The 26,867-nt window shown below is 37.0% G+C and overlaps 1 protein-coding gene across 1 annotated transcript in view; it reads left to right on the top strand.

The window, feature by feature from the left end:
- LOC127417258 (semaphorin-4B-like) overlaps positions 1 to 26,867 on the top strand; it is a 93,898-nt gene that overhangs the window by 24,331 nt on the left and 42,700 nt on the right. The window contains exons 2-5 of the mRNA XM_051657134.1: positions 5,921 to 6,321; positions 22,115 to 22,275; positions 22,915 to 22,977; positions 23,980 to 24,078. Coding sequence (XP_051513094.1) covers positions 6,210 to 6,321; positions 22,115 to 22,275; positions 22,915 to 22,977; positions 23,980 to 24,078 — 435 coding nt within the window. The 5' untranslated portion in view covers positions 5,921 to 6,209. The remainder of the gene's footprint in view (positions 1 to 5,920; positions 6,322 to 22,114; positions 22,276 to 22,914; positions 22,978 to 23,979; positions 24,079 to 26,867) is intronic.

Below are 26,867 nucleotides of genomic sequence, written 5' to 3'. Positions count from 1 at the left end.
TAGCCATTTGAGTGGGACTTTATTTGAATGGGCCTTTTAGAATGCTGATCTGGAATCATGTATCACATTGCTTCAACTAGAGGGATAAATATGCACTAAAAGTAGACCAGAAAAAGCGTTTCATTTTAATATTGTTTTACCTGACAAAGAGATGATGGCATTAGCAGGTCTTTTCACAGATGCTTTAGCACTGTTCCACATTTCGCAGACCCCACATCTGTTATGGAAATTTCTAAGCATGAGTGAGAGAACAAAATGAATCTCTGCTTGAAATATTTGCACATCTGACTGTCCCCGTTAGAAGCATTTTAGTTCAGAGAGGAAATTATATTACTATATTATTTTATGGTCATATTTTACATTTATCTAGTTAGCTCACCCATATAATTAAACTAAAATGTGATGCTTTTCATCTGGGTAGCTTTCCTCACAAAATTGGCCTGATCATTTGTCAAAGCTCCTTTTTCAATGTTTCCAAACTCGAACTGAGCCTGAAATTTTTCCACTTTGCTTTGGCTATATAATAATATTTTAATTAGGCTATTAAAGATCTTTGAAGGAGCATATGGATGTAATTAGGGCTGGCCAGATCACCCAGGGAGCAGTGGGCCATTTGTTACTCTAAGCTGGGTCTGGGGGATCAGAACAGAGCCAAGGACAGCACAGAGAAGTCACCACAATCTCAGATTCCACATTTCAATATTTACTGTTTCTGTAGACTGTCAAAGATCTTCAAACAGATAATGATACAGGTGCTTCACACAGGTGATACACTGCGTGTAAACGTGAGGAGTCAGCATTACTTTCTGTACTGGGGTAATGTGTCAATACCTAATGTGTCAATACCTGTGCTGCTGAGTCACATTATGCTAGTATCGACAGCCCCACAGGAAGTGATTTAAAGCTTGTTTTATCTGCTTAACAGGTATCCATCTGTATCTGATCTCAAAGTTTGCAAAACTTCTGCAATGGACTGTTTCAACACTAGCATTTAAAGAGCAGTGAGTCATAGTTATGTCACATGTGCTAGTTATTCTTTAAAAGTCCCCTTTAAGTCACGACACATTATTTATGTTACACATCTGCTTCTACACTCACACACACACATACTTAAACACATAAAATACTGCTTCTCTGAATTAAGGAAGAAAAAAGGAGGGGAAAACCATACCACTGCCCCTTTTATCCCAGGCATTTGATCACAGGTGTCTAAGGGTGTTGTGATTTTATTTGACACATTTTGCCGGAAGAGGAAGATACTGTATACTATTGCGTATTAAAATAAAGAAAAGCATTAGCCCTCTGGATTTCATTCCTCCTATGTATTTTATCCCATCTGAAAAACATGATAATCAGGACAGCTGCTTCTGTAGTAAAGCTGCTTCTATTTTTATGACAGACAGGAAATGTCATCTGATGCCATCATCACATACTGGGATCACACACAATTTGGACTGGCCACTGGCTGAACCGAGATTATTTATGTACAGTACATATTAGCGTTTACCATTTGACATAATTTAGTTAATTATGTGGTCTGTTGATAAAAGCTTCATACTTTTGTGATAAATGTACTGGATACCAATTGCCTGTGCCTGAAAAAACAAAAACAAAAAACACTTCCTTTCATCAAGCCTTCTTTAAAGACTGGTTTACCAGTTTTCTAGTTCTTTGAAACCCCAGTTTTGAGTTTATTGGAAGATACTTTGACGGGACACTTGAAGGTGTGTTGATGGCAGGAACTGGTTCAAAACTGTGTTTGGACAGCCTGAAAGGATTCTGACACTTATCATATGATAGACAGGTCACTTCAACACTCTGTTGATAGGCCTGACTCTATCAGCTCAATAGCCCAGCCATTTCCGTTCTGCAAAGCACCTTTGTCCACTTGGACACCTCTATAATGTATACATGACAAAAAACACCTTAAATTTACAGCTGGATGGAAATATGGGATGAAAAATCCCAGGACCTATCGCCAATCCACCCAAGAGAGACTCTCCAAATCTCTCTGAATTATTATTATTTCCATATTACAGGTCATTTTAAATCATATCATTTGTAAATCTGCCATCTTAGAACCCAGCAACAAAACACCACAAGCTACAGAACAAACATATTAATTCAGTCCAATTTAAAGACATTTAAGAAAAGTTAAAGACAAGTTCAAATGTGTTTGGTAGTGGTTGGATCTGATTTGATCTGAATGATTAATGTTGAAACATCATGCTTGTTCACATTGGTCATTAGTCTTAGCATTTGGGGATTGTAATCAGTGTTTGGTCATTCATCACAGTAAATGCCTTTGAGGAATTGTATTGAGTTGATTCATTGCTCTCGGATTAATCTGACTGTTGAGATAAGTAAAACATGTATATAACTGCATATATATCTGAGATGATCTGAGAGACCTTCAACGTCCTACTTCAGCTACCCCACGTGCCTCACTCGCATTTATCTTCTTCCTGTCAAAACTTTAAGTTAATGGGATCACACTGCCTTTGGTCAACTGGGATGTTACTCCAATACACTCAACACCAGGAAAGCTAATGGTGCTTGGTAATTGAGCCTCCCACACCAATATGGCTGATCCCACAGCCTTGACCAGCGTAGGACACATTCCAACCCCAGCATATGGACGGTGGCAGTGGGAGTGTGACCTTGCAAACGTAGCTCTTGTCTGGACTGAGATAGTATTCATCTAGCAGACTATAGAGACACATTGTGGAAAATGCTAAGTAAATAGTGAAACATACAAAGTTTATAAAACGTTCTTTGGTTGTTGGTTTATTGCCATAATCAGACAAGGCATTAAATGTCTTTTCAAGACGCCTTATATCCAATGTGTAAATATAATGTTCAAATTAAACTTGTAGTGTCCTTTTCAAGCAGCTAAATGTTACCCAGTGCCACTTTGTTTCATATGTGCCATATGTTGTTTGTAGGTATCACACCATCTTACTTGTGAAATATTGCTTTATAATATGTCATTACCAGACATAAACATCATGTAGAGTCTTTTGTGCCTTTTAGAGCATGTCTGATGTAAATAAACCATGATCATCAATATTCAGCAGTTATTCAGAAAATTATATGGAAAAAGAGCAATAGAACATAGGTCCTAATATACAAACAGGACAGTTCCAGGATTCAGTCTGCCCATGCAAATATGATTACATTTTCAGGTGCTATTTGAACAATCAACAGTTTGCCAATTCAGGACGTGATTTTTCCCTGTGGGAAGTAGCCTTGTTTCTGTCTTCACTTTCTTCAGGAACGACTGTCAAATAAAGTGCTGTGCTCTCTTGTGTTGTCTATATTAGAGCAAAACATCTCTGCTGTTTTGGCAGTTGTACAGTGAATTGGCCTGCAGTATCCAACTTAGAGTTTGGTGCCAAATGAGAATGTTGGCTCAACTTTGAAGCTCTCAGTGTTTGGTTCTGAAGCATAAATAGACAATATTTTGTTGGGAGGCTCTTGTTGTATGTTGTATTAGCTAGTTTCTTATTGCAGACCTGGCTCACTGTACTCTAGGCCAGACAAGGCAAAATAAAACACTGTTTAACTACGTGGTAGATTTTCAAATTATTGTAAGATGGGATAGTCTAGTGGGACAGTTTTTGTTTAGTGTGAAATTGGTATGAGTTCAAATCCCAATTTAAAATATTGTTTAATGAACCAAGCAAAATTGACACTGAACTTAACCAGGGATCACCATCCATATTTGTTTCAAGGAAAAGATCAAATATTAAAGTCAATGAACTGGGAAAGGTAACTCACATGTGAAGGGGTGTTTTCTTTTTATTAAAACATATAACATTGTGCAACTGAATTATGAAAGATACATTTCCATATTTCTATTTTTATTTTCAAAGTTGCATTCAAAATCATCTTGGCTTAAAAAGTTGGCAGTTTGGACGGGCATCAACTGGTATGAGGCTGACAAGTAGGAAAGCCATTAAAATTTAGGAGAGGTACTGTAATAATCTGAAATTATTACATCAAACATTAAACATCAAAGGTTATGCCTAACTAAAGTTCAGTAATTTTTTACATTAAAAAAAATAACATAATTGACATACAGAGTTTAAACATGCAAAGACACTAGCTGTTGAAACTTTTGGTGCTTTCTTTTTTCTTCCTCCAAAACTGATTTAATTTCCTTTTCACCCCATTTGTTAGCTCTGTACAGTTGGCAGTTAAAATAAAAGTTTAAGCACTTGGCATTGATATTAAATCTTAAACCTGAATGAGTGCAATTGGATTAATTTTGTGGTTATACTTAAAAAGCTGGTCTCTGTAATCAGAGTAAATGGAAACCAGTTTTTCCCACTGACATATTGGAACGATGACAGGGTTGGATGCTGTAACTTTAGACTGCATATCAAGTGCAAGGCTATTTAAATAATTTACAATCAATTTAATTCGCTCTGCATTCAAACCCAATATATGCAGTTGTATGTTGCTTATCTAAATGGGACCAAATTAGGTCATCTTAGCAGTAGGCTGGAAATGTATGGCATTACCTAGAATAGCTGTTCTGAGAACAGTACTTTATGGAATGGTATGGACTAATGATGATCTAGCCAGTGGAGGTGATAATGACAAACTGTTCTCCAAACTGTCTTTGTTAACTGACGTGTAAACAAAGGGTGAAGCACTTTTCCATTGTCTCATAAGCGAAACCCCCATTCCTGGAAATTCTCATTTATTGCCTTATCATTCTTACACTTATTTACATTCTATAAACACACACTCTCACACACCCCTGACCTTAGTGATTAGCGCAAAGATTAAGCACAAATATAAAGCCCTGCTAAGCAATGAGTAAATTTGTGTCCCTTAAGGTTACATATTTTTGCTCATGCAGAGATTTTTGGCACAAAACAGAAGTTTACTAATGATTTTCAGTGATATTACCCCACACGGAGAGTTGACCATGAAGGTACAAGGTGCTTAGTTTATATTCCCACGTCTCATTGCACTGTCAAGCGTGACCTACTGCGACTTGCTCATACTGGGTATTGTGAATTTTGTTTAACATGAAGAGAATATGCTCCATTTAGAAATAGATAAATGCTTGTTAAAAGGAACATATGGTCTTAATTAAGTCAAACACAGCACAGAAAGTGGATAAATGTACTCCCAAGACTGCACTGCAAGGAACTCAGGGTGAATTGTGCCTGTTAATAAAGTGTTTATTTATTTGCCTGTTTTAGTACCAGATTCACTAAAGTAATTGGACCAATTAGGTAATGGTGCAAATGTGGCTGCAAAAGTATTGCTGAATGCAAGTTCAGGTCAGATGTAAGTGCTTGGTTGTGGAGGATGCAGCAGACTACCACGATCTGGAATGCTTTACTGGGAGTATGATAAGCCTCTATTACATAGAAAAGAGGTATGTTTGCATTGAAAATAATGACATTGACTTAATTTTAAGCTGATGTGTGGAACATTTTCTCTGTTAAAATTCTTTATCATATCCCAGCTTAATATGCAGAGTCAACTAAGCTATTTGTAGATTGCCCAACACTGCAACAGTGGTTCTACCAATGTTGTGAGTTTTAGCCAGGACAATTTGTAAGTACAACTGATGAATGATGGGGGAGTTTCTGCAATCTGTGTGAAAACAGTGATTATTTTTGCAATTCCATTTGGGGAAAATATTTGTCACATAAATTACACAGTTCAACTTAAAATACTCATGGTGCAGTGCTATTTTAGTGCATTTAGCACCTGATTAAATTGAATTTCTGTATTTTAAATACTGAAATACAAGTCTCCTCTAAATATCCAATGAGCGCTGAGTATGAGATGTTTTGACGTAGCAGTTCTCATTTGTACTAAACTGTCTTTTCTCATCTCGACTTGTCTTGCACAAAGTGGTAATGGCACTATTCTTGTGACATGTTTATTACAGGTTGGTGAGAAGCCTGTGTAATAGTCTACACAAGCACATGGAGACTGACCTGGGCTGTACCACTGTCCTCAAGAACCTGTTTCTTAGTGGAAATCCACCATTGTGAGGCCCTGCTCAGGGAAGAGCTCCAGCATCACTGCTCGTCACATCAGCACACTGCTCTCCTGTTCAGGGAGCACAAGTTCCCTGTTGGATGAGAAGAAGAAAAACAATCAAGAAAGAAAAAATATCTTCATGAGTGCCAGAAAATCCTGAGAGTTAAATAACACATTGAGACGCAAGCAGCAAAATGATTTGTTTCCCTCTCCCAGCCAGCTGCCTGTTCCTGCTCCATCTCCTCCTGGTTGGATTGGGTCAAGCAATGGAGGACGACGTCACACCACGCCTCCGTTTCTCTTACAGTAAGCGTATAGATTCAATCTACACACAGAAACACACTTATGCACAAACACACACAAACATGCACACAGTGGCAATTCCCTCTGCTGATGCTTCACGGTGTGTGGTTGGTCATTTTAATGAGGTGCAAACATTGATGCAACTAGTCGGCTGCCTTTCTGGGCAGCTAGAAGACTAGTAAAAAGTCATGCAAGCACTACTTCATATCAAACTGGACTGGGAGACTCTGACTTGGTGCTTTGCCCCTGCATCAGCTGTCTTACCCTTCACATTCCAGTCTCCATCACAGGGGGTTGGTGGGCAGTTGTGTTTACTCTGGCCCCTCCTTCATTGACAATGTGTGAAGATCATCCATTTATTGAAAAGCATGTAAAAGAGCTGGCTCTCGTAGCTGGCTGGAGACTATAAATAAAGCCTGGTGTAGAGCCGACCTTACACAGTTTGACTGCGAAGAGCTCAAAGGGGGCTATAGGCTGTTGGAGTCCCTGTGATCTCCCATGGACAGTAACACTTGCTTGCACTTGAAGTGTTGATAAACAGAAAACAGATATCAGTGGCTGATTGGTTCATGCTGGCCTCCGCCATGTTTGTCTGATTGTGGATTACTGCATTTACATAACTAGTGTGCAGCTGTGAAGTTAATGTGTAACACACATACATCTTGTCAGTCATCAATGGACAACAAAGTATCTATTTAGAACTTTTTGGAAACAGTCTGTCTTTCAAGCAGATGCGTTGTGGCTCCATTATTCTTCAACAGCATAATAATTCCCGTTTTATTTGTAATGATCCCTCTGCTGTATCTCAAACTTAACTTCTGTCATGTTAAAGACAGCCCACTTCCTCTCGTGTGAATGGCAGGCGCTTTAGGGTGTGTCCATTCAAGTTTTTTCAGGCTGGGGTGAATTGTGAAGGCAAGACGCACAATATGATACAATGTGTCTGTAAACACTGCACACTATGGCACTATTAAGTTACCATGGCACTACTGATGGTGTAAGTGATGATGTTTTTATAACCAAGGCAGATAAGTCTTTTGTGATTGAGAACATTGACGCCTTTTAAGACAAAAGCATGAATGTTTTGTGACATGACACATGTACGTGGCTGTCTGTCATTGTTTTGAATATACAGGTACATACTCACTTATGAAATATAGATGTCTTGGACTATTTATTTATATGTTATTTATTTTCAAGTCCACAAATACTTCTTCTGTAGAGGCAGAGCGGTCAACAAGAAAAGGCAAGGGAATGTGAGCCTATGTTTGTTCCATGCCTTTTCATTGTGTTGCACAAAGAGTTTAGATTGATGTCATCCTATTTACACCTACCTGCAAATCTTTTTCCACATTTACTCCCAGTCTTAATTTACAAAGTAAATGATGGGGGTTAAGCCGTACCTGCCTAAACATGCCTACTCCCTCTTTTGAGGGTCTACCTGCTTGGTCTGTCTTGCTTACCTGCCAACCTACACAAAAAGTGTCCCATAGAGCCCTGACACTGCATTTTAAATCTATATATCCCATAAATTCTCTTCTCTTCTCTTACATTTACGCATTTGCTTTTATCCAAAGCGACTTACAGTGCACTTATTACAGGGACAATCCCCCCAGAGAAACCTGAAGTTAAATGCCTTGCTCAAGGACACAATAGTTGTGGCTGTGGGGATCGTACTGGCAACCTTCTGCTTACCAGTTTTGTGCTTTAGCCCACTACACCACCACCACTCAAGTTGTGTCCCAAAGTTCTATGCACACAAGTTGTGTAACTTTTTTTTTTTTAAAAATAGTCAATTTAAAAAAGAAAATTGACTATTTGTGTAGAGTAAAATTGTTTGTGAAAAGTACTTTGGGACACAACTTTGGCAATATGTCAGATAAAAAGCCCAATTGCTGAAGCAACCACGTCATTTTAATGCACTTTGTGACAAAACCCCCACATTTTCCCTGCAGTCATTAGCACTGTTGTAACTGAGTCATGAATTTTATAAATTCTGAATTATTTTCATAGGGGGTCAAATTGACAGGTTGGTACAGTTTCTTGGGTCATTAGGAGGGATAATTGGCTTAAGTTACTACAAATTAACTGTTCAGTCTATGCAGCATTACTCCAGCTATGTTCAGGAAACTACTGGGCTCACAGTGACTATAGTGTACTAGTGAAAATAAAGCCTTTAAAGTCTGTAGAACTGTACAGTGATGAAAAGCAGACTCAGATCTGCAGCACACATTTCACCATAGGAAAGGGCCTGGGCTGTCCCTCCATCACAGTGGCACAAACATTCTCCTGGGCGCTCCTCCCTTTACTGGTTTCCACCTTCCTTCCATGCTAATAAAGAAGGTAATCTGGCATGAATAATGAATGGGCATTTTTGTGTATGCGTGTTACGGAATGAACACTGGTCTGGTTCTCATTATGTGCCTATCAGCAAGGATCAAGGGTTGAGAGAGGAGAGACTACATCTGCTCAGCCTTGCTTCTTTTGTTCCTCACTTTAATACACTATGCTGCAGTGCTTAAAGCACATTAGAAGGCTAATTAAAAAGACACCTATAAGCGGTTTATACTAGAGCTCTGTGTTTATCCAGCCATTATTTTTTTTTCCCCTGGTAAAGTTGGGAAATTCAGTCACAGCTCAGCACAGAAGGAAGCTTTTAAACTGCTCTGCTTCAGCTATTTATTTGAGTAAACTTTGCAAACAGCATACCTATACATTGTGATTTGTCCTTCAGCTATAAAATAATTTTAGATTTATTGGCGTAGACTAAAATTAAAGTGACAGCATTGTCAAATGTATGCACATATGTGTGCGCCACAGTATAATATTTAGCGTGCACATGGCGTGGAGATCAAGCTTGTGCATTCTTATAAGGATTTTGGTTGGAGGTAATCAGACACGCTCAACAATCAACAAGGCCTGCAAAGACCTGTGCTAAATGTTGCCCATGGAAAGCATCCAAAACGTAATGAATCAAGTGGTATACACTACATTCCTGGAACGAATGCTCCAGAGCTAAAATATAGAATAAATGTTTTTTTTAGCCTTTTGATGAATATATATATATATATATATATATATATATATATATATATATATATATATATATATATATATATATACACACACACACACACACACACACAGTGGGCTCCAAAATTACTGGCACCCCTGACTGGCAATGCACAAACAATACTTTAAAAAATAATAAAAAATGTAATGTGAGAAATACTGTACTTTATTAATGTTTCAATGGAACCAACCAAAATAATTTTTTTCATTTAATAAAAAATCAATGTCCTCCAAATCAAGGTTTCACAAATAATTGCACCCTTAAAGATTATTGTAAATAACATCTTCCAAAATTAAACCAGGAATTAAATTCCACTTATTTAAATTAATCCAAGTCTTAAAGAACTCTATTGAGCCATTACATCACTTCCTGTTTCACTAAGGTATAAAAATTATGTAACACACATGCAATATCCCTTTTTCATACAACACCATGAAAAATATAGGGATAGGGAGGAGGATGGTGAGAGAAGCAACAAAATCCCCAAGAATCACTGCTAAATTATTGCAGGCCTTGGTGGCGTCTTGGGGTCACCAGGTTTAAAAAAAGCACCATCAGATGTCACCTCCACAACCACAGGCTCTTTGGAAGGGTTGCCAGAAGAAAGTCCTTTCTGACCCCAAGACCCAGATGCAAGTGCTTGGAGTTTGTCAAATGTCATTTAAATTATGTCTGGAAGAAGGTGCTCTGGTCAGATGAGACCAAAATTGAAAGTTTTGGTCAGATACAGCATCGGCATGTTTGGCGTAGAAACAGAGATTCATACAAGGAGAGGCACCTCCACGGTGAAATATGGTGGTGGGTCTGTGATGTTTTGGGGCTGTTTTAATTCCAGAGGTCCAGGGGCACTGGTTAAGATTGATGGCATAATGAATTCCACCAAGTATCAGGCAATTTTGGCTGACAATCTGGTTGCCTCTGCCAGAAGGCTGGGACTTCGCCTTAGGTGGACTTTCCAACAAGAAAGAATGATATTTATTAATTGTATTTATTTGCACCAATATGACATTTCATAGTAATAAACAGCAATATTTACCTATACATCATAATCATATATATATATATATATATATATATATATATATATATATATATATATATATATATATATATATATATAGACTAAAACATTAAAATATATGAAAAATGCTAAGCAGAACAATTTCGAATGATGACGCAAACAAATTATTGAAAAATAATTTTGAATCAATTCATTGAAATGCAGAGTTTGAACTGATTCACAGAAATGAATCAAACTTACCAACACTAATGCCGTTTTTGCTTATGAAGCTTAAAGCTTATGAAGTTTGTCTTAATGCCCTCACACTTGTTGCAAAACTGACACACTTACCAACTAAATAAAAAGAGTAAACAAAATAAAAATTTCTTTATAATAATTTTTAAATTTACAATGTTGCTTAATTTTTGCCTGCAAAATTATTGCAAATTTATTGTGAATATTCACTATATTGCCTTGCCCTATACATGCTATGTCGTTTGACACTGTTTTGGGCAATCAGTATTAAGGTGTTTTTTAATGCTATTCAGCGCAATGCCAACCAGACTTCAGCAAATGTAGGCTCAGTTACAGCATGGAGAAATTTTACAGACTGCTGCCGTGGCACTAAAATAGCCATGAGCTGCAAACTAGAACCCACTCATTTTCATTGCATGCCAACTGTGATTGAATTGATCTTGGCACGGCGAGAGAATATTAGAATCACATCCTGAAATGCTGCTGAGTTTTACCAATAAATCTAACCTGTCAGACCCGTCAGGCAAAAACCCCCATACAAACTCATACACCCATTTCCAGGGCAACTGCATCCTGCATTCATTTATTTGTTTATTGGTACCTGCTCCATGATACCATGGAGTTCCAACAGCCACCCTGAAACCGGACTATCCTGTCCAGTTATTTCATACAGATAGTGAGTTTGTAAATTGTAGGTTTGTGTAAGTGCAAGACTTGTTTTGTTGGGAAGTTTAATAAGCCTCTTTTCCCAGTAAATGTTACCATACTTCTTATGAAAACCATAATTGCACCTGTCTTTGTAATTTTCGAAAAACTTTCAGCCTTATAAATTGCTGTAAATTCATTAAACACATATTTTTGATTGACCTGTTAACTGCAGAACTTGACGACATGCACATTCTTCCTCTTACATTGTTTTGGAGGTTGCCTCTTTTTAACTTTTTTCAAATTGCACATAAATCTGATTTTATTTTCAAATCTACGGCTGGTTTCACCAAATACTCTTAAGAATAAAATACTTCTTAACTACTAGTTTCTTCTTAGTGTTATCTTTTCCCTTAAACCATCAATGTTTATAGCTACTACGTTCTTGTGAACTTCCTATATTTTACCCTAAGAACTTTCTTAATATTTTTCAGTAATTCATAGCTGTCTGAAAACACTCATTGTTCACCATTCATTAGATAGTGAATGCCATGCCTGCGTAAATCAAAACCGAAAAGCATTTCCAATCTGATTTTAGTCTGATTTCAAACCACATATGGATTTATTTATTTATGCTTTATATACCACAGACAACTACACAGATTGGATTTGGATACGCCAAAATATCAGATTTTTGCTGCCTGTCTGAACAAAGTCTTTGAACTTGGAATTAAACTTTGTGTAGCCTACACATAATTCCAGCAGTCACCATGGTGTTGGTGCAAGCTGCCACTTCTTCTTCTCATTGTAACAAGAAAGATCCTGCGCCAGCTTACAAAGCAAACACTAGCCCCTCTACTGAATGTCTTCATGATCAACCCCATTTACTTGATGTCTTAATGTTTTCTGTCTCTTACTCCCTCTTACTTCTTGTGACTTCAAACTGCTCCCTTATTATATCAACTGTATTTCAATATTTCATGTTGCGTTTCTAACTCTGCAACAGGGAGACCCAGCCACAGCAGGCAGGTGAAAGAGTGCAGAATGTTTTGGGAGTGCGGAGTGTTGCGTCACTCCTTTCTCCTCCACTTGAGAAGCCCAGCAGACATTTCTCATCAGTGTGGGGCATTAATGAAAACAGAACAGTGTGAGAAGGGGATGTACAGTTCTCTCTAACCCCCGCCCTCTTGGGAATGTGGTTTTTCCTTAAAGGGGAAAGATACTAAGAACACACTGATTAAATGTTTACAGTTTCCCAGGAGCACTTTACTGACCACTTCCTCTGGATGCTAGTGAGCATTTGAGAGGATCATAAAATGTCATGTTGTGTAGCTTGAAATTGACCTTTGTTCAATTTTATAATACTTTACCTTCTTCCAACTATTGGAAGAAGCCAATTTTAGGTGGATTTCTACAGAAAGTGAAAAGACTTCGGCTCTGTGGCCCTATCAAAACATTTCTTTGTTTGTTTGAGCATCTTGACCAGCCCAACACATATTATTGACTCAACCATTGGTGTGAGTTTGGGGCGGGACTATCTGTTATTGACCAATGGCAGGCAGGAAGGAGTGTTCAAACTTGTATGAAAACGACAAATTTTGCAATTCAATTTGGTGGCGCTAATGACATAGTAATTACACACTTCGCTTTAAAAAACAATATTTATGCCAAACACATGAGTTTGTGTATGCTCAGGCTTTAATGTAGTAAGTCATGGAAAAAAGACTGAGCTCTTACAGGTGTTACAGACAGCATTAGACTTTTACAAGCACTCTTATCCTAAGACATAGTTCCAAAAGTTAACATTCCAAACAAGGTATTAAGCTCCCCCTCTATTCTTAATTAATTCTGTTTGGGGTCTAACAAAGCATGTGCCCAATAAAATAACAGCAGAATAATTGGAGTGTTCAAAAGTTAAAACATCCCACTGGGGCTCTACAGGCAGTTAGATGATACTAAGGTATTTCTGGTACAGATGGTTTAACAGTTGCTTCTAGTTGCTGTGTGCTGAAGAAACACATGTTTTGTTTTTGTTTTTTGTTTTTTGTTTTTTGTTTTTTGTTTGTTTGTTTTTTTCTTAAAGGTGCACTATGTATTTTTTTCTCATCAAAAGGTTTTACACATAAAGAAATTAATAGCACTTAAAAGTATGTTTAAAATCTTGTATGCTGACATGAGATGAAGACTTCAGTCATATCAGTTGTCTAATGAAAGCGGTTTTATTTTAGCGGTCACTTCATGGTGGCCATCATGTACTGATCAACTGACCCACTGAATAGTATTCACTTTATCTCAGTCACCCTTTGTTATTGCACACATTCATTCACAGATAATACTAATAACAAAATGCGAATGCAATTTGTACAATGGCATCAGTAACTGAAAACGTTTGCTTTTGTGTGATGCTCCATCAATGCTGCTAGGTATCAGTGTAAGTCCAGAATGACTGCCAAGCACTGCCCTAAGCTTAAATTCACAAAATAAATGGAATGTTGGTACGATAAAATGCTGATATAGACTTGTGCATATAAAAATGTGCATTGTGTGCATTCACTTCCACTACAGTAAAAAAAAAAAAAAAAGAAAAGAAATGAATGTGTATAACTCTAGCTTCCCTAACTTATCTGTTCACCTTGACTCATGAATAATCCTCCTTTGTCTGCCATCGCCTAAAGCACATTATGTTAAATTTATAACCTGTTCTTAGAAAGAATGGTTCTTGATGTTTCTGAAAATGTTGTCATAATTTTTTTAAGCACTGTTTACAACAAAATAATTGAAGAGAGCATTTTCCAGATTATTTGCTGTACAGACAGCATTAACATTAAAAGCGGCTTGAGCAGACAGCAATTTGTCATTAAGGCAACGGGGGGCTTGTCATTCTCTTGGCAATTGGGGATGACATAATTTCTCCTGCAGCACATCAATTGTTTACTTGGCACTTGGGAAGGTGAGAGATAACGTAAACACATCTGGTTGCGTGACATTAAACATTAAGAGGCAAATTCACTAAAGAGTTGTGCTACTTTTGCTCACAGTATTTCAGCACAAAAACCTGCATCTTATTAACTATTCACCCGCAGTCCAGCTATTCCAAGCACTTAATGCACTAAAATAGTGCTGTGATTTGTGCATTTTAATATGTGTTTAAATGTGTATATGTGTTTATAACATTGCCCACCAACATCTCAATTTACTCATATAAAACCAGACTTGTATTACAAAGATAACTAATATTGCCATTATATTCATGCTGTATAACCAGAGGGGATCTGGTTCCTCTGAGCCTGGTATCTCCCAAGGTTTTTTTCTCTCTACATTAACCAGTGTTTTATGGAGTTTCAGGTTCCTTGCCACAGTTGTATTTGGCTTGCTCACTGGGGGCCTAAAGACAAACAATTTTAAGGCATGATTTTCAGTCACATTTTTTTAAAACACACAATGAGGATTTTAAGACATTACAGACATTACAACATAATTTTCTGTAATGAAGCATTGAAACCATGTGTGTTATACACAGCGCTATACAAATAAAAACAGCCTGGTCTCATAAACATTATTTGACTGTGGCAAGATTTTTGCAAAATGAAATTACGTTCCTATCACATGTTTGACTGCAGTGTCCCAGTGAAATGTCCTGTGGGGGCGGCAAAAGTGAGTGAACTGGTGTCGTAAAAAGACAATGTTTTTTAAAGTGAATATTAGATGGTTTTAATAAGTAAAACGTACCTCCCTAACCTAAAACTTTAGCCTAAACCTAACCAAAAGTGATCTCAAATCAAATGAGAGGTAGACACAAAATAGCCATTCTGACCCAAAACCAATGCCTAAAACTAGCCGATAGTGTCCTACAAAAAAATGAGAAATTAAAATCACTAAAATCTGAAGCAACCCCATCATCTCTTGTCGCTTCTATGACATTCCAATCTCACACGTCAGCTTGCGTGCTTGACAGGTCTCGAACTGCAAACTATAGAGTCCAAAGTCCAGCGCTCTATCATGTGAGCTACCGCAGAAGTGAATCACATTGAAATAAGTGTGTAAATATAGGTGAGTCTGTAATACAACTGTTAAAATCAGCCACATCATTAAAACCACCTGCCTAATATTTTGTATGTCCCCCTCGTGCCGCCAAAACAGCACCAACCCGCTGCTATTCTGAGATGCTAATCTTCTCATCACAATTGTACAGAGTGGTTATCTGAGTTACCGTAGGCTTGTCAGTTTGAACCAGTCTGGTCATTCTTTATTTACCTCTCTCATCAAGGTGTTTCCATCCACAGAACTGCCGCTCACTGGACCATTCTGAGTAAATTCTAGAGACTGTTGTGTATGAAAATCCCAGGAGATCAGCAGTTACAGAAATACTCAAACCAGCCCGTCTGGCACCAACAATCATCCATTCGATTATCTAATCTGCCAATCATGTGGCAGCAGTGCAGTGCATAAAATCATGCAGATATGGGTCAGGAGCTTCAGTTAATGTACACATCAACCATCAGAATGGGGAAAAAATTTGATCTCAGTGATTTGGACTGTGGCATGATTGTTGGTGCCAGATGGGCTGGTATGAGTATTTCTGTAACTGCTGATCTCCTGGGATTTTCACGCACAACAGTCTCTAGAATTTACTCAGAATGGTGCTAAAAACAAAAAACATCCAGTAAGCAACAGTTCTGCAGACGGAAATGCCTTGTTGATGAGAGAGGTCAACAGAGAATGGTCAGACTGGTTTGAACTGACAAAGTCTATGGTAACTCAGATAACCACTCTGTATAATTGTGGTGAGAAGAATAGCATGGCACCAAGTGCAGGTTGGCCCTGTTTTGGCGGCAAGAGGGGAACCTACGCAATATTAGGCAGTTGGTTTTAATGTTGTGGGTGATCGGTGTATATATAAAATACATTTATATATACTGTGTATATATATATATATATATATATATAATGATGATGATATAAATGAGGGAGGAGTAGAAATTTTGTAGAAATCAACATTATGCCAAGCACGAATGCTGTTATTTGAGTTTAACTTGTATAGAACCTGGAACATTCCGTTACATCTATCATTAATCAAATTTAATTTTATTACGAAGATATGTTTGTGTACATTTTCTATTGATCATTGCATCATTAGTACTTCAAATAATGAGCATATAATGGAAAAGAGTGTTAAAACAGCATATATCAAGACACACTGGGTATTCAAATTTTCTGCACTTTCTACACTTTCTGCATTTTAAAGGGACATTTTCAACAGTGGTGAAGAGTCAGCTGTACAGTCCCAGTAATGTATGCCAGATTGCAGTAGTCCAAAACCTAGCACTCAGAACTGACCCACAAGATTGGGAATTGTGCCATGCAAACTGCATTCAGCATATAGTTCTTGGGCTTGTTTGTGCCGTTACCTGATTTGCAGAATTCCTTTGAATTGAATTGCGTGTTAAATAAACAATGCTATCAGTGAGAGCAATTCATTCTTAGTAAAAATGTATTGTTTTTATAGTTGAATTTGGTAAATGGCTTGTTTTTTTTGTTTTTTTACCTTTACAGTAAAGTGCTTTCAACTACTGACACTGCTGTAACATTACCAGTTGTACAGTGTGACTAAATAAGAACTGTCTGTTTGTTTGAGAGTGGAGTATTGCAACAGGCATTTAATTTTGTAGAGTGTTTTTCTTTTTTTTTTTTTCTTAGAAAGCTCAACTCATCAGATACAGTAAGCATTTAATTACATGAGCCGTCTGTTTAGGCCTAAACAAAACACAGAGCTTTGATCTTTCACACTGATGGCCAGATTGCTACACACACTCTTTCTTGTGCATTGGATGCTCTGTGTCTCTGATTAACTTTGGGCATGCACTGTTGGAGAAGCCGCTGGGAATTTCGCTCTGAAAACTGAACATGGAAGTGTTCCCTAAAAGCCTGCATAATTAATTTCTCTCTAAATGGATTAGAAAGCAAAGCACTGCAGATATGGCAATCCATTTAGTACTGGCTTTTTTTTTTTTTTTTTAAATGACATGTAATTGCATAATGCTGGTAATGATCTCATATTGCTTACAGCTACACAAAGGATCTAACATGGCGGTTGTGTGATTAATTGTGTCTCATAACAGAAGGATATAGTAGTGTAGCAGAGTGTTTCCTCTGTAAATCCCGATGTAATTTCTGCATCATTAGCATCACCAAAGGGAATGGCAAAATAATTATTGTTTTCAAATAAGTTTCCTGAACACTCCCGTCCCAAATTCATGCCATTGGTTAAACCAATGTTGCTATGTCAGGCTGGTCAGAATGCTAAAATGTTTGCATGTGCAAAGTTTTGAAAGCGCCACAGAGCCACAATGTTTATACTTTCTTGGGAAATCACCCTACAAATGGTTTATTTATAGTTGTCTCTGCATATTAAGCAGGAATAGAAGAAAGTACAGTATTTTAACACAGAAAAAAAACTACACACTTCAGCTTTAAGAATAGTTTAGTGTCTGTAAAGAACCTGTAAAAATAAAACCATGAAACAGGCACCACTGTCCTGGAACTGGCTGTGACAACAACACCTATGTACCTGCCGAACAACAGGAAAAATCACAGACTCATAGGAAATGAGGGGAGACACCTGATGCTTTCCCTTCTGCTACTGTTTGGTCACTCTCCTTTTATATTCTTCACTTGTGGCCTATGACATATTTTGGTTTTGAAAAGAAAAATTGTGCAATTTAAATGTAATAAAGCCTTTATTGCACAGTTACTACACAGATATTTGTATAACTGGGTTAAAGACATGGAGTGCAGGTCTGAAGAATAAATAGAGAGATACAGAGATGGTCAACAAGACAAGGACATACAAGTTATGACCTGTCATACAGCTTCAACACAGAGACAATATCTACTTGCCTCTTAAGTACTTCTCTGTTGTTGACACATTTAGCCTTCTTTCCCCATGAGTGGGAATAGGATAAGCCTTTTTCCAGCATGCATCAGTGTAGTTCTGAAGAAGCGAATGGCAGCTGTTGTCATCTTGGAATTTCCCTAGGCGAACTGACCTCAGTCAATTCAAACAATTATACCACAGACTCATTGAGAGACTGAGAGAGACTGTATTGTCTTGTGGTAGAATGGAACTTTTTAAAGACATGAGAATCAATAAACAGGGCATCAGAAATTATATCCAGAGTGGGGTTATTCTGGGTGTTCAGGGGCTCTGATAATTTCACTCCACCACCCTCATGCAAGCATATTTAAATTCTAATATTAAGTTCTGTGGAACTGCTTTCTGTGTCTTGGTTGATTGGTTTTGTTTGTACAAATTAATTTGCAATATAGCTAAGTTCTTTCATTGAAAATCTTTCTTAAAACCTAAGGCTACATAGCTGGTAACAGGCAGAGATCTTAAAATATAACATAAGCAAACACACAACACAAATTAAAACAGCCTGGTATTTCCAAATACTTTTTTTTTCAACCTAGTCTAAGAATAAACATTATTATGCCTACATTTCTGCAAACAGACTTTTATGTACAGCTTTCTACATTTTGCTACAGTTTCCTGATTAAATATCACCAGAGATGCTACAACAACTGTGTGTTTTATTCACTGTAACACAAATCACGACTACAGTGGCTTATTATGACATTATTAATACTTATTTTTCGCTCTATTACTCACACACTGCTTTGTTATTATATCAAAGCACTTTTACTATAATGCATTATTTGAAAAACAGTACATTTTAACGCTTGTATAACAGACCAACCTACATTTAAACACTTATTCCAACGTTATTAGCTTGCGCTGTAGCTCACCTTACTTTTAACACGTGGTTCAGTCTAAGCCAAGGATGCTCGAAATGAAAGTGAAAGTAAAACCAAAGTGACATAGAAGCGATATGAAATTACATGGTTGCTTCAGAAAAAAAAAAGTGCTTTTCATGTCGAACTTACTTTTAAAACACTATCGGTTAGGTTTAGGTGTTGGTTAAGGGTAAGGATGTCTGTTTTGTTCACCTTTTTCTTTTAGGACACTATTGATTAAGTTTAAGCTAAAGTTTTAGGTTAGGGAAATAAGTTTTACTCATTAAAACATCCATCTATTATTCACCTTACAAACCTCATCTGATTACAACATCATTTCATTGTTTTAGTTTTTTTTTGTTTTTTGTTTTTTGTCTTCAGAAAATGTAAAAACCTATTTTGTATAGTATTGACACATTCATATGTATTTTATATTTAACAGTATATACTATATGAGTAACACTTATGTAGCTGAAACAAACACTACTGTGGTCATTAAAGGGGTCATGACATGAGAACATTTTCCTTGATCTTTTAAAATTTAAGAGTTCATTGTACTATAAAAACATACTGTAAATTTCAGAACTCAAAACTTCCTCCTCACTGCAAAAAGAGAATTTGTTGAAACCAAGCTGCCAAAATGACACATTCTCTACTTCCTCCACACCGTGATGTCACACAGTAGTAGATATTTGCATCTGACAGCCTCCACAACAACACAAATGACTACTTAACCTTATCACTTCCATAGCGGTGAGCAGTGAGATGACAAGGAGAGAGCAGGTCAGTGTTTTACAAATATATGACTGAAAAAAAAAAAAAATATTAATATCAAAAGTGAACCTCAAGGAACATATTTAAATAATAAAAAAGGCATGTCATGACCCCTTTAAGATTTGCTTTAGAAGCAAAACATTCACATGTGTGATTTTTCCCAAAGGGGGCACAATTATTTGGTTCATTGTATGAGCTGCAGGGAGAGCGCTATAGCAATGCCACTCTAAAGAATAATTGGGGGAGCAGTTTCTATCTGTGCAAATCCCTCTAAAGCCCTGTTTGGTTGCAGCAATTGCCCTTTGTCCTTGTCTCACTAAATCGCCATTAAATTTCTCCCCAAACCCTCTGAAATGATTGCTGCCAGTGTTGAGTGGTGCCCTGTTTCATCCTGTAATCAGAGAGAGAGGAAAACTGAGAAAAACAAGAGGCAGAGACCCCAATAGCCTGGCGATAATGTGCTGTGTTGATCTCCTCCTGTGGTTTAGCAGACTGGATTCAGTGGTAATAAGCCCTCCTGGTTGAGGGTTGATGCCCTATTATTACCACATTGTCTCTCCCGGGGCTCAGGAAGTGAGCGTGCAGACTCTCTACACAAGAGACATGGCTGCTTTTAGAGTCTTACCTCAGCTCAAAGTCACCCATGGGAGCATAATCAGTGTAATGATTACATGTTCTCTAGTGAGATCTACTTGAAGAGAAGATCACATTGAGCATTGCCAGGATTTTGTAAATCAATGGCACATTTGTGTGCCTTGAAGGCTTTATACTCATTTATACTGACTTGTATTCAATATGATGTTGGTGAGCATTATGTACTGTAGTGATGTCTGATTCATAATCAAATCATTAATCTTATTTGGTTCTTTTCAGTGAAACAGTTGAATTGGTTCGCAAATCAGATTGAATGTTTTGGTCTTGAATCTGATTTCAGTTGGAGCAGTTCTTGAGTTCATATCTGCGATCCAGTTGCAGCAGTTCTTGATGTAACAACACATTTAATCGATGTTTTGGTCATGTCTGACACAAAATGAGCCAACAGCAAGGAGTGAAGTGTCGATGATTTTACTGATGTTGCTAAAATAAATGTATTTTAATAGATGAATATTATATAATAGATACTTGATAGTGTAGGAACACATGATGAACCAATGAATTGTTTTACTGGAAGAACTGGTTTGCAGAAATGACGCAAACTACGGGGTCCCTGAGTCTGTTAAGGTTGAAAACCCTTGCTTTATGCAAAATGAAATAAGGCGTGCCAGTCTGTGATTGAGACCATCAGTATGTGCATTTTATAGTACATTATTAACATAAAAACAGATTTGATTTTTGGACCTCTGTCTTGTTTACGCTAGACTGAAAGACGAGTGTGATTCAAGTTTGTGTTTCAACCTGTTAAATGGGGCAATGATTCAACGTGCATCTTAAGACTTGCTGGTATCATGGATGGCTGTCATTGTTGCATTAGAGAAGAGAGTTTGTTTGTGCCAGCCTTTGGTAAAATAAGATGAAAGTGTTTCAACCAGAGTTCAAATTCCTTTACTTAAGTAAAAGTTCCATATTAAGTTTTAGTGAATTCACTAACTTGATTAACTTTACCTTCAATCATGTTGTCAATAATTTGAAAGACTTTTAATGAGACAGAACAGGATCCCCCCCAGTAATTTTTTTTTTTTTTTTTTTTTTGTCATGGGAGGGTCCCTTAACTTCCCTAACATTGACTTAGTCACCACTAATTCAAGCAGCTTGAAGTCCTCAGAAGCCATGCTAAATTATTTTTTATTTATTTATTTTTATTTTTCATTTTGAAAATGTGATGAGCCAATTCCAGCTTGCTTAAGTAAATACCCTCTACTGGTAGGAAAGATACCACTCCTTATTGCTGCGGTTGTCATGGAAACAGAGAAACAGCCTGCAGGAGCTGTCATGATAATGATACAGGACAGTATCTTTGATTAAGAGATGAACATCTGTCTCTGAGCAATATGTGACCACACACATGCACGCACACTCATTCATCATTGATTCAAACATTATGTGGTTGCAACAAGTTTTAGAAGCTTTGTCAATGCCAGCTTGTATAAAAGCATTTCTGGATCCAGCAATGTAACATTATTATCTAATACAATGTAATGTATGTGTCACATATCTGACTCTTACACATTTATAATTTTTGCAGTAGTAAATCCTGTTGGCTCGGTTTTGTCAACATTCCTCACTCTCCCCTCTCTTTTTTTCATATCTGCTCAAAGATGCAAACGAGAGGTCGGCCAAGAAATTTTCACCTGATGGAGTTTTCAATTACACCTCTCTGCTCCTCAGTAAAGAGGATAAAATGCTGTATGTTGGCGCTCGAGAGACTCTCTTTGCACTCAGTATCACCGATATCAGCAGAACGCAGCTGCAGCGCAATGTGAGTATGTCTAGGAGTTTATTTTTGGTGGATGTACGACTATGTGCATTGTTTGTATGAGCACTAGTAAATTGAGTTCCAAATGGGAGATCAGGAGCAGCATGTTCATATAATCCTACCAATTACCGCACTACGGGTACATAAACAACCCCACTTCACTCATCATCCCAAATCATCTTTCCATATTTAGGTTCAGGGGAGAACTGTGAGCTTCAGCCAAGTCTCGTGCTCAAGCTCATCCATTGGCAAACAGCAAGCCATATATGTTATCACTCATATATGCAGATTATATCTTGTGAATCTGAATGTTGGATCCAACCATCACTGAAGCATAACACCCATAAACTTTGTTTGCATATGTATTACTGTATTATACTTTGTAACAAATTGACTTGCAGTCATAGAAGTCATACAATAAATAAACCTTCACAGTTCCATACAAATATTCTGTGTTGCATGATTCATTTTACACTCCACAGAAATTATGTTATAGCCAAGGTGACTCACTGTACTTAATGTCAAATTATATACACAGAATGTGGTGGTAATGCATCATTACCGTAAATGCACTATGGCTGCTGAGAATGCTCAACTGAATCTGTTTGGCCAAATGCCAGCTTACATTTTTTACTTTTGCAGTTAACGTGGCACACACCACAGAAGAAGAGAGATGAGTGCAGTTTCAAAGGGAAAGACTTACAGGTGAGTGGATAAAATATTTACCTCTGTGCATATGTAAAAAAAAAAAAAAAAAAAAAAAAGTCCCATGTCAAGCCATTTATAGTTAAAAAATGACAGATAGTGCTCAAACCAACTCAAGTTTGAACAGCCTGCAAAGTAAGTTATTTTGCAATACAATCATGCTAAATTTAAATCAGAGAAAGTGGCCCCCGCAACACTTTTAGCTAGTGAGACCCATTATTGCCTTGATGCGGCCACACTGTAATTTGTCTGAAAGCATGACACTATGAATTGGCTGTTATTAGATTAAAAATCTGCATGCCTAATTTGCTGCCAGATTGATTTGTCTTGAGAGCTAGGTTGGGATGGATGTTTGGACCTTGATGAAGACACCTTAATAACTGCTGTTTTTTTAGACAGATGATACACAGATGCCAGAAACCTCTCCCAGACTATTAAAGAGGATTAAGATCAGGCCTAGTGATGTGAAAACAAGTTGTAAAGCCCAGCCAACAAATACATTTTTGCACGCAACCTAGTGCTTACTTAAAATATGTGCTTTTATACAGCAAATCTGTCAGTCAATTGTTGACATTAAATAATTTTGGGAAGTTGACATGTCTTGCCATGTGACATGCTATACACCATCTAAAACTATTTGAAACAGCATTTTATTAAAATTTCACATGCAGCTTTTATGAGCTCATATTAATTAAGAGACTACGTGGAATATTTGTACTTATAAAATGTCACACTGTAGAACCGTTTCAAATGAACTAGTGAACATAAAATGTGTTAACAAAAAAGGGTGGCCAGTTACAGGACCTAAGACGTACACTTTCCCCAATATATTCAAATACATTTAACATTTTAATATTAAATCTTGATGCTGATTTGCAAAAGTCCACTCACATGTAATGTTTCAACTACAGTGTAGGCATCTAGGAATGCCGTATGTCTCTCCCTTTCTTTCACACTCACATGCACTCTTTTTTGTATTCCGTGTACCCTTTCTTTATCTAGACTGACTGCTTCAATTACATCAAGATTTTACTGCGAGTGAACAGCACTCATCTCTATGTGTGTGGAACATATGCTTTCAGCCCTATCTGCGCATACATTGTAAGTACTGTGTGTTTGGTTTTTCTTTATTCTGCAGCAGGATTTCTCTACCTCCCTCAATGCTTTTAACAGGCTGCAGGGGAGGATTTAATTATCCATGTAATTTACTCAGTCAGTCAAAATCTCCTCTGTGAAATATACTCTTCCGTTCTCCCTGAGGGTGAATGCTGTTTGGATGAGAAATGATTATTGCCCTGCACTTTATTTAGACCCCTCAAACTGGACACTCTGCCTGGATCATTCTGTGCCAACATTGAAGATTCTCAGTGAATCAGGTCTTGCATTACCAAGCAAGTGTATTGTAGTTTTCCAAGTTTGTTTTTATTTAAGTACTATTTTCAAATGTACGTTTCATTTCAATTTTAGATTTAGTTTGTTTCAGCAATGGCTTTCTTAAAGGGATAGTTCATTCATAAATGAATGTCATGAATGTCATTCTGACATACGGTAATCACCCTCATGTTGTTCCAAACCTGTATGACTCTTTTATGAAACACAAAATAAATTATATAAATGGTAACACAGTTTTTGTTTTTGGGTAAACCATCCCTTTCATAACAGTTTAGTTTATATTTTATGGACACTTTTCTACTTCATAGTTTAAAGATTTTAGTCTAAGTTGTGTTTTAGTAATTATAGTTAAGCAATGAGCTCATGAACCAACAGAACATTGCCATTCAGTTTTGATTTATATCTAAAATAAGCAAGACCTTTACAGGGATAGTTCACCTAAAAATTAAAATTCTATCATCATTTACTCACACTCATGCCCAGGGGTATAAAGTAATTGAGTAAAAATACTTAAGTATTATACTAAATTATTATTTTGGGGGATTTGTACTTTACTCAAGTGCAATTTAAATGGAATACTTGTACTTTTACCTAATTACATTTCCAAATAAAAAATATAACTTTTTACTCCTTACAATTTTATTTAAACTTGAAAAGTACTCATTACATTTTTGCAGATAATTTTCTTTCCTTATTGGAATAAAGCCGCCTTTTCACTGCATCCAACAAATTACAGATTGACAAACGACACTGTCGCATGGCGGCTGTTTGAGCTTCAGATAAGTTAAAGTATTTGTGCGACTAGACCATATGTGACCACCCAACTGAATGTGATGTATTCATTCAAAACTATGTGCATGAAGTGAGAAACACTGACGGTTTTTGTCCTAAACTTTATTCTAAATGCCTGCTACTTCTACAGTTATGAAATGATCATTCACGTTGCAAATATACACTGGCGGCCAAAAGTTTGGAATAATGTAAAGATTTTGGTCTTATGGAAAGGAATTGGTACTTTTAATGTATAGGCAGAACAATAATAATGTGAAAAATTACTATTAGAATTTGAAAAAAAAAAAAAATGCAGGATTTCTTAAACTACTTCAAAGAGTTCTCATCAAAAAATCCTTCATGTGCAGCAATGACAGCTTTGCAGATCCTTGGCATTCTAGCTGTCAGTTTGTCCAGATACTCAGCGATGTGACTGTCTTGTCGGGCACTTCTCACGCACCTTAAAGTCTAGCTGATCCCACAAAAGCTCAATGGGGTTAAGATCCATAACACTCTTTTCCAGTTATCTGTTGTCCAATGTCTGTGTTTCTTTGCCCACTCTAACCTTTTCTTCGTTTTTCTGTTTCAAAAGTGGCTTTTTCTTTGCAATTCTTCCCATAAGGCCTGCACCCCTGAGTCTTCTCTTTACTGTTGTACATGAAACTGATGTTGAGTGGGTAGAACTCAATGAAGCTGTCAGCTGAGGACATGTGAGTCGTCTATTTCTCAAACTAGAGACTCTGATGTACTTATCCTCTTGTTTAGTTGTATCTGGGCCATCTACATCTCTTTCTGTCCTTGTTAGAGCCAGTTGTCCTTTGTCTTTCAAGACTGTAGTGTACACCTTTGTATGAAATCTTCAGTTTTTGGCAATTTCATGCATTGTATAGCCTTCTTTTCTCACAACAATGGTTGACTGATGAGTTTCTAGAGAAAGCTGTTTCTTTTTTTGCCATTTTTGACCCAATACTGATCTTAAGACATGCCAGTCTATTGTATTCTGTGACAACTAAAAAACAAACACAAAGACAATGTTAAGCTTCATTTAACAAACCAAATAGCTTTCAACTGTGATTTATATAATGGCAAGTTATTTTATAGTACCAAATTAGCAATTTAGCATGATTGCTCAAGGATAAGGTGTTGGAGTGATGGCTGCTGGAAATGGGGTCTGTCTAGATTTGATCAAAAATTACTTTTTTTCAAATAGTGTTGGTGCTGTTTTTTACATCAGTAATATCCTGACTATACTTTGTGATCAGTCGAATGCCACTTTGGTGAATTAAAGTACCAATTTCCTTTCGAAACAGCAAAATCTTTTATCAGTGTATATATAAAAACAAAAGGTTTTTGTAGTTAAATGTGTACATTTCATTTATTTCTACACTTGCCTTCATACAGTATTTAAATCATATCAATTAATTTTGGCTCCCTATTTGTTGAATTATTATTGTTGTTGTTTTTGTTAGGCAACTATTAAATAAAATAATAACTATAAAACCAGCAATGATAATGATGATAATAATGGAAATAAAAATATAGCCGCAAGCGACTATCATCGGGGGCCAAGCACATATGGCGAGATGACCAAAACAAACAAATTTGACAGAAAAGATCCTATGGATGGTGTGCACAGCTATTTTGGTGTGACATTTCACCTCCTTTGAGCACAGTTGCAAAAATAGGACTGTCTTAAGTATTAGCGCCCTCTAGCATCAAAAATGAAT

This window comes from Myxocyprinus asiaticus, chromosome 26 (assembly GCF_019703515.2).
Source record: "Myxocyprinus asiaticus isolate MX2 ecotype Aquarium Trade chromosome 26, UBuf_Myxa_2, whole genome shotgun sequence".
NCBI classification, from domain to species: Eukaryota; Metazoa; Chordata; class Actinopteri; order Cypriniformes; family Catostomidae; genus Myxocyprinus; species Myxocyprinus asiaticus.
The sequence above is the reverse complement of the archived record's forward strand: the minus strand, read 5'-3'. Positions and strand labels throughout refer to the sequence as shown.